Consider the following 13,959-nt stretch of genomic DNA (forward strand, 5'->3'; position numbering starts at 1 on the left):
CAGTGGCTACAAAAGGTGAGGAGGTGTTCAGGTTTGGAGAGTTGCTAGGGGTTGGGGTAGGGGGGGGGGGGGGGGTCGTTACATCACCGCTTGACTTTTCCACATGTCCGCACATAGTGGATTAAAATAGAACAGCGGCGCTGAGAAAGAAACTGCATCACATCCTTAACAACCTTTGATGGTTTTCAGTTGAAGTAGAACCCGTCGAGTGTTTGTTAAGACGTTTGTGTTCCCGTGGGTGTGTGGTCTGTTTGTGGCTTTGCCCCGTTTCTTGTTTGGGTTTGTGGAATGAAGCTTTCCGGGCTTACAACGAGCAATGTTTGCTGTTTTCTGACAGTTTTCCAAGAGTGTTTGGTGCTTTGGGGTCAGTTTTCGTGTGAAAAGTCAACAGGGGAGAACCTCTTGTACAATGAGTTGAACTCATTCACTGCCATTGCCGAATTTCTTCGGGAATTGAAAATACGACATAGAGCGCCATTCCCGTATTTGTTCGGGTTTTATTTTTTTCTTGCTGATGCTGGTGCCGATAAAGCGCTGATCAGACCTCTGGAAATGTTTTTTCTCTTCCACAACCATGTTAGCGCGTTGCTTCAGCTGTTGTTAAAGCGCTATATAAACCAAAATATATGTATTGCATTGCATTTTGGACAGCCACCCTCATTTCAAGCTCATATAACTCCAGATACATATAAGTTAGGAATGAACTCATTTGGATTTTTTGGTCAATTCAGAAAGCAGCGGCGATTACGCCAGATCTGTTTTGTTGTTGCTTTGTCAACAAGTAAATGATGAATTCAATCCGTTTCACCAAGTCAGCCAGAGAGCAGAAGTAGTTAGACGTCAGTCACCCCCCTCAGTTCTCGGGTGGCTTGTCTCTTTAATGGCAGGAAGTAAGCGAGGGCCCCAAGAGACGCAACAGAGTTGGAGAAGACAGAGTATGAAAATGTTTCCTTTATTTATTCAAGACAAATATGTGTGTGGACAACCTCTCTCCCCCTCAAATTGTCGTTCAACTAAATAAAAGCCAAGATATTGTTTTTAAAGTGTGCAATATTCAAGTTATTTATCAAAACGTTTCAATATTCTTTGTTTGCTATGTTGAGAAATGCTGAAAATAATTCACACGGCGTAACATTTTCAACTACAGTGATACCTTGCCTGACGAACTTAATTGGTTCCCAGACAGAGTGTGTAAGGTGAAAAGTGTATCCCAAAAATTAATTTCTCATAGCAAACCATTGAAATGAGAATAATCCGTTCCCAGGTTCCCATAAAACATCATTTTCTAAGCCTTAAAACTACACAGAATATACCTTATTTTACGTATAATAAATGTGCTATGGTATTATAATTAAAGAAATAAACTGTACTGTATAATAAAGTGGTTTTATTTACCTTGTGATGGTCGTTGATGGCAGCTCCGTGACGAAAAAAGTTCGTATGCCAAGGTAAAATGTTCATAAATGTAACGTTCGTAAACTGAAAAGTTCGTAAACCAAGGGGTTCGTAAACCGACAAGTTTACAAGTCCTTTTTTTTTTTTTTTTTTTTTTTTTTGGTAGTTCAACTCAATGACCGCATCACTGAGCATATTTTTGGAAGCTCATTCTTCCATATCAACATGGCCCTATTCCATCCTCACAATAGCGAGCATCAATACACAAAGCTAACGTTAAAAGTTGGCATTTTCACAACAGCACCGGGTAGATCCAAAATGGCTTCAAGCGAATCGCTTATTTTAGCTGCAAAACCAGAGATATAGTCACGTAACATGAGGCTCATGTGCATGGCGATAAGAGCTCGCAGATTTGATAGATGACAAAGCAACCGAGGAATTCATCAACTAAGTTATGTTTGCTAGCAACCACAATGTTACAGCAAAAAAAAAACAGTTTGAGATACATGCAATTTTCCCTCAAATATGTTTTCCTCACAGTTTGAATTAGGTTACCTACCGCACGAGTGTTGGTCACCATGCGTCACAAAGGGATGTTGGGTGATTTTGTAATTGAAGGAGAAGTCAAGTTAAATGTGAATGGAGAAAAAAAAATCTGAATGCGCAAACAAAGTAGACTGTGTTCTATTTTTTTTTTAATTTATGAAATATTCTGAAATTTCAGATCAGCATACCCATAAATAACCCATACACCCCTAAAAAAATTGTGATTGCTTTTCACTGGTTCTCAGTTTGGCACATCAGGTTTCCAATCCCTTTGTGTTTATTTAAAATCTTACTATGTGTCCAAAAAAGGCCAAGGGTGAAAATAACACTAACTTTATCTTTGTGTGGTGAAACCCCATTATTCCAAGATAGTATAAGTGATACTATGAAAACAAAAAGGCGGCGTTGGGCTAATGACAGATTGACTGATGAGACCTCATTAGAGGAGAAAATCCACCGATGCAAATGGAAGCACATGGGCGCCGTTGGCTACCATTGCTAATATAACCACAAATAATTTGGATGACAGTGGCCATTTATCAATTGACATTTAGAAATAGAAAATTGTCATTCTACCACTAATCGCCTCAGAAAGTCTAAATGAATTGTATTGGATGGGTTTTATACGTTTTGCAGTGACGAAATTTACATTTCACAGCAGCAAAGTTATGGAAGGAAGAGGACAGGAAAGGAAGAAGTAGAAAAACAAAATACAGGAGTCAACAAAACTAAAATAATATGACAACACAAAGCCACAGTCGTTCAATCTTAAACACTTTTTGCACCCTCTTTATTGTATGAAACAGTTCTAGATGAAAGAGGAGGGGATCAAAGCGTCCTTTTCACCAATGGATCAGGAACGTCATGGTGAAAAGTGCACGTCTGCTACGAGCTAAATGTTGAAAGCAAACACAAACTTTTAGCATCCATTGATGAAAAGAGATTGTTTCAGATCTCCTGTCCCCATGTAAATCCGCTTCAATTCCAAGCTGCGACAGTTCCACACAACCTGGGGTGAGCTTGTGGAACGATTTCGACACGTGGACGTTTGCTCAAATTTGGATTCTTTCCCAAATAACAAAGCTATCATTTTTTTGGTCATTTGCTGGTCTTTTTTTTGTAGCCTTTGACAAATCAATAGCACTTCATTAAGGCCACATCAGGATGCGGTTAACATTTTTTTCATGTGACACAAGCTCAAGGGCTCTTTCGGTCTATCGATCTTAATCGTCGCATGTTTTTTTTTTTACTGCTTGACTTGGCGAACTCTTACACTGATGTGACTCCAACTCGGCCTGATGAAAGAAATGAACAAAGGAGAACGTTCCAGATAGTTGCCTCGTGCCGGCGGTCTCGGCTCACTGCGTGTGGTACAGAGAGAAACAGAGCGAGAGAGATGGAAAGAGAGCGAGCGTGACGCAGCAAACAGCTGTCGAGGAAGCTTTTTAAGTTCCATCTTCCTTTCCTCGATGCAAGGGAGAGTATATGGACCCTGATAACATTCCCGACCAGTCAAAAGGTGGCCTGTGTTTGTCCAACGATTACATGCCCACCCAGGGAAGAATCGCAGACGAGCTTGACTCTGGAATTGTGGACAGGGAACAAGCTGCTCCAAGCGTTATTTATTGTCATGGTAGATTTTTATGGACAAGAACTGGTTGTTGACAATACAATACAATGCAATGCAATACAATATACAGTAAAGTCTCGTTATATCGATATTCTCGGGAGTCCGAAAAATATCGATATAACCGGGACTATCGATATATCCGACCCTGCGCGCATGTAATTTTCTCCTTGCGTTCATAGAAATAGTATCGTAATAAGCAGTACTATCGATATAACCGATATCGATATAACCAGACTTTACTGTATGTTGATTTAGATTTTTTCTTAACGACACCTGAAGCTGTAACAAAGCGCTTAACATGGACAAATATCATAAGCAGCAAATAAAGCAGTCACAAAGATAGTAGAAAGCACGAGGGAGTAAAACCAGTGTTTGGGCGACGATAAAGCGCTGACCATGGCCTCTGGTAATGTTTTTCGTTTCACAAGGAGGCAGCATTTCCATTTTGGCTATGTTAGCGCTTTGTTCCAGATTCAGCTGTTGCGATATAAACCAATATGTATGGATAGCATTGTATTTTTTGACAGCCGCCCTAATCTGATATAATCGTGACGTCACGAACTGGAGGCGGGACTTTCTGAAAATGCCCAATTCGCAGCTCAATTTTTTGCAGATTTTTTTGCAGTACTTCTTTGAAGGTGTCGCACGTTTCGCTTCTCATCCAAGAAATTTCGTCAGCAAACTAAAGTCTTACTGGTAGTTTTGGCCCTATATATATATATATATATATCCCTACTGTCCAGACGGGGTGGCGCCGGACTCTGCTATGATAGGTCCCTGCTCTCAGGTTGGGGGGAGCAGAGAACTAATCCCTGCGGCTCCACTGATCGTTTGTATTGTCCTCACTAATGACGGGTCTGATTGCCCAATTGCCCAGTCGTCTGGACATTAGGGATATATATATATATATCAGAATCAGAATCATCTTTATTGCCAAGTATGTAGAACACACAAGGAATTTGTTTCCGGTAGAACACGCTGCACTAGTATCGTTGTCAAAAAAAAAAAAAAAAAAAAAAACTGCTAAGTGGCACTATATAGTTCCATTTTGGCTACTGTTGAAAGAGTTCAAAGAGTTAATGGCTTGGGAGAAGAAGCTGTTTAAATGTCTGCTGGATTTGGTGCGCATGGATCGATAGCGCCTCCCTGAGGGGAGTAGCTGGAAAAGGTGGTGGGCAGGGTGCGGAGGGTCCAGTAGGGCCGAAACTACCAGTAAGACTTTAGTTTGCTGACGAAGTTTCTTGGATGAGAAGCGAAACTATCCGACACCTTCAAAGAAGTACAGATGACGGCTGAAGAAACCTTTTCATCGATGGACCACGCCTGTACGACTGAGAGCTTACATAGACCCATGAATGATGCAATCACATTCAAACTGCCCTTTGCTTATTTGAGTGATTAATGAAGTAAACAAGTTATGATTACCTTCAGAAACCATAAAAACAAAATTAGTCTTTTTTTTTCCCAAAATCACAGATGTCAACTACACTTTTCATATTTCATGTAATAGATTCTCAGTTAAAAGTAGATCGGACCGGGATTTCTTGAGAAGGGGACAGTCTGTGCTAAACTAAGCTGTTACACAAAGAAAGGGGAGGGAAAGGCCAAAGGGGGCAGCATCTTACCCCTGTGAAATTCCCATCATTCTGCCTCTCCACGAGCACGATGCGCTGCATAAACAGCGCTTGAAAATTTACACTGAAACACCGACAGCGGCTTGTTTGTCTTTTGGGCTCAGACAACAAAAAGTGGTTATATTTCTTGACTTGGTGCTATCAGATGGCCACACAGTATGAATGCGGAACCAAGAAGGAACCTTTTCCATTTTCAGGACAACTTCCTCTACTGTAGTTTATTTTCTGAAAATATGCAAACCAAAAATAACAATTGGATTATTCCGATAGACAAGGACACTCTCCGAGGAATTAAAAAGCTCTTCCTTCCTGACCCGACAAGCAACTCGTAGAAAAGACACCACGGAAATTGCAGAAGCACGCGATATGCGCTGTAATAACATCTAGAAAATCCGTTTTGGTTTCACTTGTGTAATGACTGCAAATGTTGAACTCGCGCAAGTTGATGGCCAAATGACAAGAAAGCGAATGATGAATTTCTCAATATGGCGTGCGGTTGTATGATTATGACGGTGGGTGGTTTTTTTTTGTAAACTTGACAATCCGGCTGGATAATACTCGATAAATCACCAGGCTGTCTGTTAGCTTCGCAACATGCTTTACATTTCGCAGCTGTAAAGAAAGCATGACGTTTGCGTTCTACTCGTCACTATACGGAATTACTCCCGTGGGGATGCCCGTGATGGGATTTATTTTGTTTTAACTACAGTGAGACCTCAACTTACGAACTTAATTGGTTCCCAGACAGAGTGTGTAAGGCGAAAAGTGTGTATCTCAAAAAACAAATTCACATAGGAAACCATTAAAATTGGAATAATCCGTTCCCGAGTTTCCATAAAATATACTTTTCAACTAAATAAGCCTTAAAACTACGCACAACATACCTTATTCTATGTGATATTGTATCATAATGAAAGAAATACACTGCATTGTATCATAAAGTCACTTTATTTACATTTGTGATGGTCATTTATGGCTTGATGGAATGGCGTTGGAGGTCGAAGGTCAAAGGGAATTGCTGTTTGGAAAGAGAGGCGCATTACATGAGGACTGTAATTAAAGAAATAAACTTTTATTTACCTTTTTGATGGTCGTTGATGGCTTATGGAAGGAGAGTCACCTTCCATAAGGACTGTTGATAACTTAACCTCTGGTGCTGTTCGGTCGTGTGCTTCCGCCGAAGATCACTCCGCCAGCCGTGGTGGGTGTGTGTTATGAAAATAGTGCTTATTATAAGGTTTAATTTTCATAAATTTGACGTTTGTAAGACGAAAAGTTTGTAAGATAAGGTGTTTGTAAGTTGAGGTCTCACTGGAATTGCTTATACCTTTCTCTAAATGCGAATAGGATTTATATATCTCCTCTGAAAAACATGGCTTGGACTTTTAGTCCCCTTCCACGAGGGTGCAGCATTTGCCTTTTGTACAGTCTCCCCCATTTGAACCTCATATTACTCCAGACCCATATAACTTAGGAATTAACTTTTTTTTCTGATGAAAGAAGATAGCCTAAGGTTTCTTAAACTGCATTGAATGTTTATGTAGTCCTAAAACCCAATATTCTGTGGGTCTGGAAATTCGGGTGAAAATGACAAAAATCATGGCACTGGAATGGACACATTTATGCATCTCGTCTGGCAGTAAATGAGTTAACAAACCTACATCATATCACAGATGACGTCTGGTGATCTTTGCGCTGCTTTGAAAAATGTTATTTGGTCTTGGAAGAGATGTGTTTTGGGCCAGGTGCTCCTTTTTTGATGCTGTCCAGCATGCAAAAACATCAACACAGGCCTGTTTTCATTTAGAAAGATATTTGATTGCGAGTGGAATGACGATACCTTATTGTCGTTGTATGTGTAAGCTTTTAAAATACAGGAATGATTTTTAATATATTTTCATGCCTCGTATATTCATATTTTTTTCTGTTCTATTTTTAATTATCGTTTTGTTTTATTTTCTTTTTAGAAATGCCTGAAAAGAGAACAAAAGGCTCTTTCAAACATTGGCCATAATATTATTCTGGGCAGGCAAGTGGAAGTCATTTCATCTCAAATGATAAGTTATAGCCAAGAGAGTTGCCAAACGCTCAAGGTTTGGGTCTCTATCTGCCACCGCTGCACCGCTGAGTGATTAGGAGCCAAATATAAGATAACATATCTTAGATGGAGCAAAACATTACAGTTACCCTCAGCGCATAGTAAGAGAGAAAGTTAAGTGGGTTTATCAAACCGTGAACTTTTTCCATCACAATACGGGCTGTATTTTTCTTTTGGAATAAAAATAGACCATTAGATTTTTTGGATTTACAGTTTTTGCATTGCTATTCATCAGGATGCCTGCAATACAGTGATACCTCGGTTTACGAACCCCTTGGCTTACAAACTTTTCGGTTTACGAACGTTACATTTCTGAAAATTTTACCTTGGCATACAACCTTTTTTTGCAAACGGAGCTGACTCAAGGAGTCATGTGTCGTTCGCGAACTAGCCCATTCATCTAACAACAAAATGGCAGCCGACTGTTTTTGTCCTCTATTCCCTTCCCCCAGTCTTCGGTTAAAGCCACGTGATTAGTCAAGAATGCAGCAATGAAGGGGGGTGGTTTAAGCATGACAGAGACAGGCAGACGACAGTGAGAGAGTTTCAACTTTGATAGCTATCAACCCAGCTAAACAGAACACAATTGATGAGGAACTAGATAAAATTATAATCATTCCACAAGATTACATTCCTCATCCTGTGTTTAATGCTGATGAAACCGGCCACTCCATGCCATCAATGACCATCACAAAGGTAAATAAAATGACTTTATTATACACTACATTTTATTCCTTTAATTATAATACCATAGCACATTTATTATACATATAATAAGCTACATTTTGTGTAGTTTTAAGGCTGAGAAAATTAGAAAGTAGAAACTTGTTTTATGGGGACCTGGGAACGGATTATTCTCATTTTAATGGTTTCCTATGTGAAATATTTTTTTGGATACACACTTTTCGCCTTACACACTCTGTCTGGGAACCAATTAAGTTCGTAAGCCAAGGTATCATTGTATTTGAATTCAACAGTGAGGTGTCAATCTTCTTTTTTCTTTGCAATTCGTGTTGCTGAGCCTGTTGAAAATATTTTCATTTCTTCGACTGCAGTGCATTTTTTTTATTCAATATTCTTTATTTCACGTGTATACTATTTTTACATTTGCGGTAAGCACTTTGCCGTGATTTCCCTTGTATCTTACTATTATTTGTCATTTCCAGTACGGAGAAAATTCCTCAAACCTCCCCACACATCGCCTCCAAGCCTGAACCTCCCCGCAGCGACTCTTTAACTCTCCTCGACAGATGTGCTCTGACTCAATGTCTTTGTCCGTCAACACCGGACCTCTTTCCAGAGGCTCCAAAGAAGAGAACCGGTTTGCCTTCTTTGGAGTTCATCCGGGTAGACGAAAGAATCACAATGAGATTGAAAGAGGTGCTAAATTTTCAAACAAAGATTCGTGGAGTCGGTTCAAGCTGTGTCAAATTGATGGCATGACTTTTGGAACGATACAAAGCGAGACCGAGGGAGATATGAAGTGAGTGTATGATATTGGGTGGAAGATAAACTGTCTGGCTCCCCCACAGTGTGAACTGGATGGAGCAGAAAATGACAAATGGGTGTCTCACTTGGGTTTTTGGTGCAATCTTACTTGGGTTTCTTCAAGCAACACTAAGATAGAGTTGTTTGCTTTTTTTGCTCTTGGGTTAATATTCAAAAAACCGCTTCCCATGACTTTGTAATCAAATTGTACATGTACAAGATTAGAAACTAGAAGTAAAGTAGTCCCAGTCTAAGGTGTTTCTTGTGTCTAACCAAAACGTAATTAGGCAAATCATTGGAAAATGAATAGATGGTTTTGCGGCATTTGTTTGAGCAGTAAAGTCTCGTTATATCGATATTCAAGGGAGTCCGAAAAAATATCGATATAACCGGGACTATCGATATATCCGATATCGATATAACGAGACTTTACTGTATATATACATATTGATTTATATAGCGCTTTAACAACAGCTGAATCTGTCACAAAGTGCTTAACATGGACAACTATCATATACAGGAATTATTAGGAAATATTAGTGTCCTGCATACTTATTTGTCATGTCTTTTTCACGATGATACTAGTACAGTATTTTCTACCAGAGACAAATGACATGTGTGTTCTACATACTTGGCCAATACAGATTCTGATTCGGATAAAGCAGTCACAAAGATAGTAGAAAGAACCAGGGCCTTAGATCATGTTTCAGGCCTGATCAAGATCAGGCCTGAAACATGCAGAGTCAAATGCGAAAGAGTACAATTGAGTTTTGAGGCGGGTTTTAAAAATGGGAAGCGAGGCCAAATATTCAGTAGCAGGTCATTCCAGACAGTAGGACCAGCAACGTAAAAGTCTCGAGTCTTTGCTGCTGTGAAATGTAAATTTCTCCACTGTGAGACTAATAAAGGCAAATCCAATCCAATCCCCCCTGAGCCTCAATTTAGTTTTTTGCACATCTCATAATGTCTGGTCAGCAGACCTGAGGCGCCAGGAAGGTGATAAGGAACAAATAAGATCTTGAAAAGAACTCTAAAATGTCTAGGGAGCCAGTGAAGGGATGCCAGACTAAGAGTTATGTGCTCCCTCTTACGAGTAGCAGTCAAGAGGTGAGCAGCAGCATTCTGGACCAGCTGGAGACGCTTCATGGAGGATTGGCTGACTCCAAAGTAAAACGCATTACAGTGTTAATGATCATAGTATGACAATCACCTTTTTTTCTTCACAGTAGCCAAGAAAATGTTCCTCCCTGCTACATAGGAATTTCCTTATAAAGCCGTCACTGATCAAATGAGCTAAGCGTCGCCTCTGCTCTCGTCTATCACACCTGCAACGCAAATGCTTTCTTGATGTTTATTTAACATGACATGTCTGCAGCTCAGCCAGAAGCGAGACCCCTAATCCTTGTGTCAATCCTAACGTGTACGTGTGTACGTGCGTGTTGATGATCCCACGTCACACCATTGTCCATTTGAGCAAATCTGAATGTGGAGGACTGTTTGACATATGCGAGTCCCTGTTTGGATGAATTAATCTTGAGCTTAAGTGATAGCCTGTTCAACATCAAATGGGGGGATGCTCTTCTGGGTGTTATGGCAGTGACAAACTTTAAAGAGGATACTGCAACTTGCGAGTGGCTGTCAAGCGTCAATAGTTTGTCACTCTGTTGAAATGGAAATGCCTGAAAGAAACAAAGCAATGGGAATGAGACAGAAACATGAATTCACAGTGTGGGTACCTGTCACCGGCAGCGCATTTTATATACAGTAAAGTCTCGTTATATCGATATCGGATATATCGATAGTCCCGGTTATATCGATACTATTTCTATGCACGCACGGAGAAAATTACATGCAAACAGGGTCGGATATATCGATAGTCCCGGTTATATCGATATTTTTTCGGACTCCCTTGAATATCGATATAACGAGACTTTACTGTATTTCTATTCAATGATTCAACGGTTGTAGGACCGACAGCTGCTGAAGTGTTTCGAATCCTGATGCTCGCCAGTAACACAGTAGTGAGCGCGCAGGAGCTTCCACATTTTCGTTAAAAGAGGCATCTATTATCCTCTTCGAATGGCATAGTTGAACCTAGGGTCACACTAAAGCATTTCCATGTGGACATTTGGGTCAGGCCGAATGCTCCTCGTCTTGCCCGTTCATCCTGTCTGTTTAGTCTTGAGTCGCGCGTCATTGAGAGGAAATTCAGCCGCGCGGGATGACACGTGAAGCTAAGTTTGTGAAATGGTGCCGTTGATCTTGCAGTTATACTGCTTTGGCAGTGGTAGGCCGTCAGGTCTCTGCTGGCCTAAAAATACCTGAATCACAGACTAATGTGAATTATATTTTGTCCATGAATTCTTATGAAATCATTCTAAATTATCTTTCAGCTACCTTTCATTGATTTTTTTTCCCTGTTGTGCTGCTACCAGGTGTGTATTTTCGTATTTAAGCATTTAACCAATCGCATTTCAGCCATCTTTTGTTCCCAGGGTCAGATATCTGCCTGGTCGCCTTCACAATCAGTTATGCAGGCTCTGGAGCATAAAAATCAATGGCGATGAAACTGTTGCTTTAACCAATCAGAATGCGAGTTGGCAACACAAAGCGTGCTCAAAGGCACTGGAAACGTCAGAGTTTTCGCAAATTATGATTGGGTATTTAAATGACTGGCTCGTCACGAGGCAATCATAGTATCACTAGACGCTAGTGATGAGCGCATACTGGCCAGAGCTAGCACACTGTAGCTGTAGCGAGCTGGATAAGCAAATATATTGTTTGTGTTGCTTTAATAGTGGATTTGTCAACCCACAATGGCTGAAGGAGGAGAAGAAATGAATTTGGTTCCAGATATACTGTTAAAGCCATTTTCAAGATGGACTTTTTACAAATAGATGGACATCAATAAGGTTGGACAGCTCCGAAGCTAGCAAAAATAGCAAATAATATTGCAATTTTATGAGGTTATTATGAATCCACACGTTCATAGTAAAACTTCGAACGGTTTAATGACAGTAGTCACAAGTTATTTCTTGGCCAACGACACCCTCTAGAGGATGTGTAGTAATATTACATCACACTCGCACCTGATTGATTCAGACATAGCACTACTGAAGGCCTAGGAGTGTCATTCACGGCCCGCCCCTGTGCTTCGGCCATGGTTCTCCTTCAAGCCAGTGGTTGTGTTGACAATAGTTTGTGAGGAAAATAGTCTCTGAGAGATAACCTATGAGTCTGGTCAGCACCGTAAAGCAGAAAGAGCAATATATATACAGTAAAGTCTCGTTATATCGATATTCAAGGGAGTCCGAAAAAATATCGATATAACCGGGACTATCGATATATCCAACCCTGTTTGCATGTAATTTTCTCCGTGCGTGCATAGAAATAGTATCGATATAACCGGGACTATCGATATATCCGATATCGATATAACGAGACTTTACTGAATATGACGAGTCAAGGGGAGAAAGTGAGAAAATACCGGCTGAAATTCCAACTCGATTTGGAGATCCTGTATCTCCTTTTTGTGATTTCACGATGGGTCTATAAATCCTGAAAACCATGCTAAATAGGATTTTGGGTTGAAAATTAAATAAAAACCTGACAGTGTAGGAAACAGTCTCCGCTATTAAATGTCCATTAATTTTGATTAGAGAAGACACTCTGCTTGATAGATTGCGTTGTAACACACACACACGTACACTTGCGTCAAAGGAGCTTAACTCAGGATTTCACTTGTGTGGGCCGGCCTAATTGAAAACGCGATGAAGTCAAAACAGGATCACACACGCACAGAACCGTAAAACCAATTTTCGAAGACGTTGCACTGTTTTGGGTCAAGGCTGCAACCTTTTGCATCTATTTCTACGTTTCTCGGCAAAAGAATGTTCAGCTCATATATTCTAGAACGTACATGGGAATGTTGTGTATTTGAATTAGAATTAGAAAATCAGCTCACCATCTGCATGAGGTAGCTTGAACATGCGCGTTTGTCTAAAGGGCAACCGTCGCTGTCTGTACTCAATGACACAAGAAAGCAGTAATCAGGCGCATTCCTGACCCAATGTGTCCCACAGGAAAGATTCCCATACAGCGTCACTCAACTAAATCTTTCTTAAGCTTCCTCACTTGCTCTTTACCATTTCGAGAGGACGAAAATTGCTCTCAGTTTGTTGTTGTTTGGTTTTAAATGCATTCCCATGTCTTGGGCCCGGGCTGTCCCGTACGTTCATGAAAAGTATCCAGAGCTGTACCATGAGCGGCTACTACATGTATACTTGCATGGAATACAGTAAAGTCTCGTTATATCGATATCGGATATATCGATAGTCCCGGTTATATCGATACTATTTCTATGCACGCACGGAGAAAATTACATGCAAACAGGGTCGGATATATCGATAGTCCCGGTTATATCGATATTTTTTCGGACTCCCTTGAATATCGATATAACGACACTTTACTGTATATCGACTTCTCAATGGTTATTTGTATTTATTACTTGACACGTATTGATTGAATTGAGTGATGAAACGATGGGTCAATAACTCATTCACTGCCAGACGATGTGCAAAAATGTGTCCAGTTCCAGTGTTTTTGTCATTTTCACTCAAATTCCAGGACCCACAGAATATTCAGTTTTAAGACTACAGAAACATTAAATGCAGCATAAACCTTACACTCTCTTCTTTCATCAGGAAAAAAATAGTTAAGTCCTAAATTATATGGGTATGGAGTTATCTGAGCTTGAAACCGGGGCAGCTGTACAAAAGGCAGGAGGGAAACACATTGACAAAGGTCAAAGTCAGAGTCAGCTTTATTGTCAAATATGCTAATATGTATGACATACAGCACAGATGAAATTACTGTCCTCTCGGACCCAGCATGCAAGGCACTTAGAATGACTTTAACAAACATAATAAACACGATAACGCCAATTTGCCGGGAGAGGGGAGCCGCTGCGTCTTCATGCGCCGCCATCTCGGGAAAAACAAAAAAAAAAACAAATTACAGTAAAGTCTCGTTATATCGATATTCAAGGGAGTCCGAAAAAATATCGATATAACCGGGACTATCGATATATCCGACCCTGTTTGCATGTAATTTTCTCCGTGCGTGCATAGAAATAGTATCGATATAACCGGGACTATCGATGTATCCGA

The 13,959-nt window shown here is 40.3% G+C and overlaps 1 protein-coding gene across 1 annotated transcript in view; it reads left to right on the top strand.

Annotated features, from left to right (window-relative positions):
- Nucleotides 1-13,959, top strand: part of angpt1 (angiopoietin 1) — a 48,081-nt gene that overhangs the window by 869 nt on the left and 33,253 nt on the right. Inside the window, exon 1 of the mRNA XM_089023585.1 lies at nt 1-15. This exon is cut by the window's left edge and continues 869 nt beyond it. Within this exon, the coding sequence (XP_088879711.1) occupies nt 1-15 (15 nt within the window). The remainder of the gene's footprint in view (nt 16-13,959) is intronic.

Source organism: Hippocampus bargibanti, linkage group LG20, assembly GCF_051943395.1.
Source record: "Hippocampus bargibanti isolate YZ-2025 linkage group LG20, ASM5194339v1, whole genome shotgun sequence".
NCBI lineage: Eukaryota > Metazoa > Chordata > Actinopteri > Syngnathiformes > Syngnathidae > Hippocampus > Hippocampus bargibanti.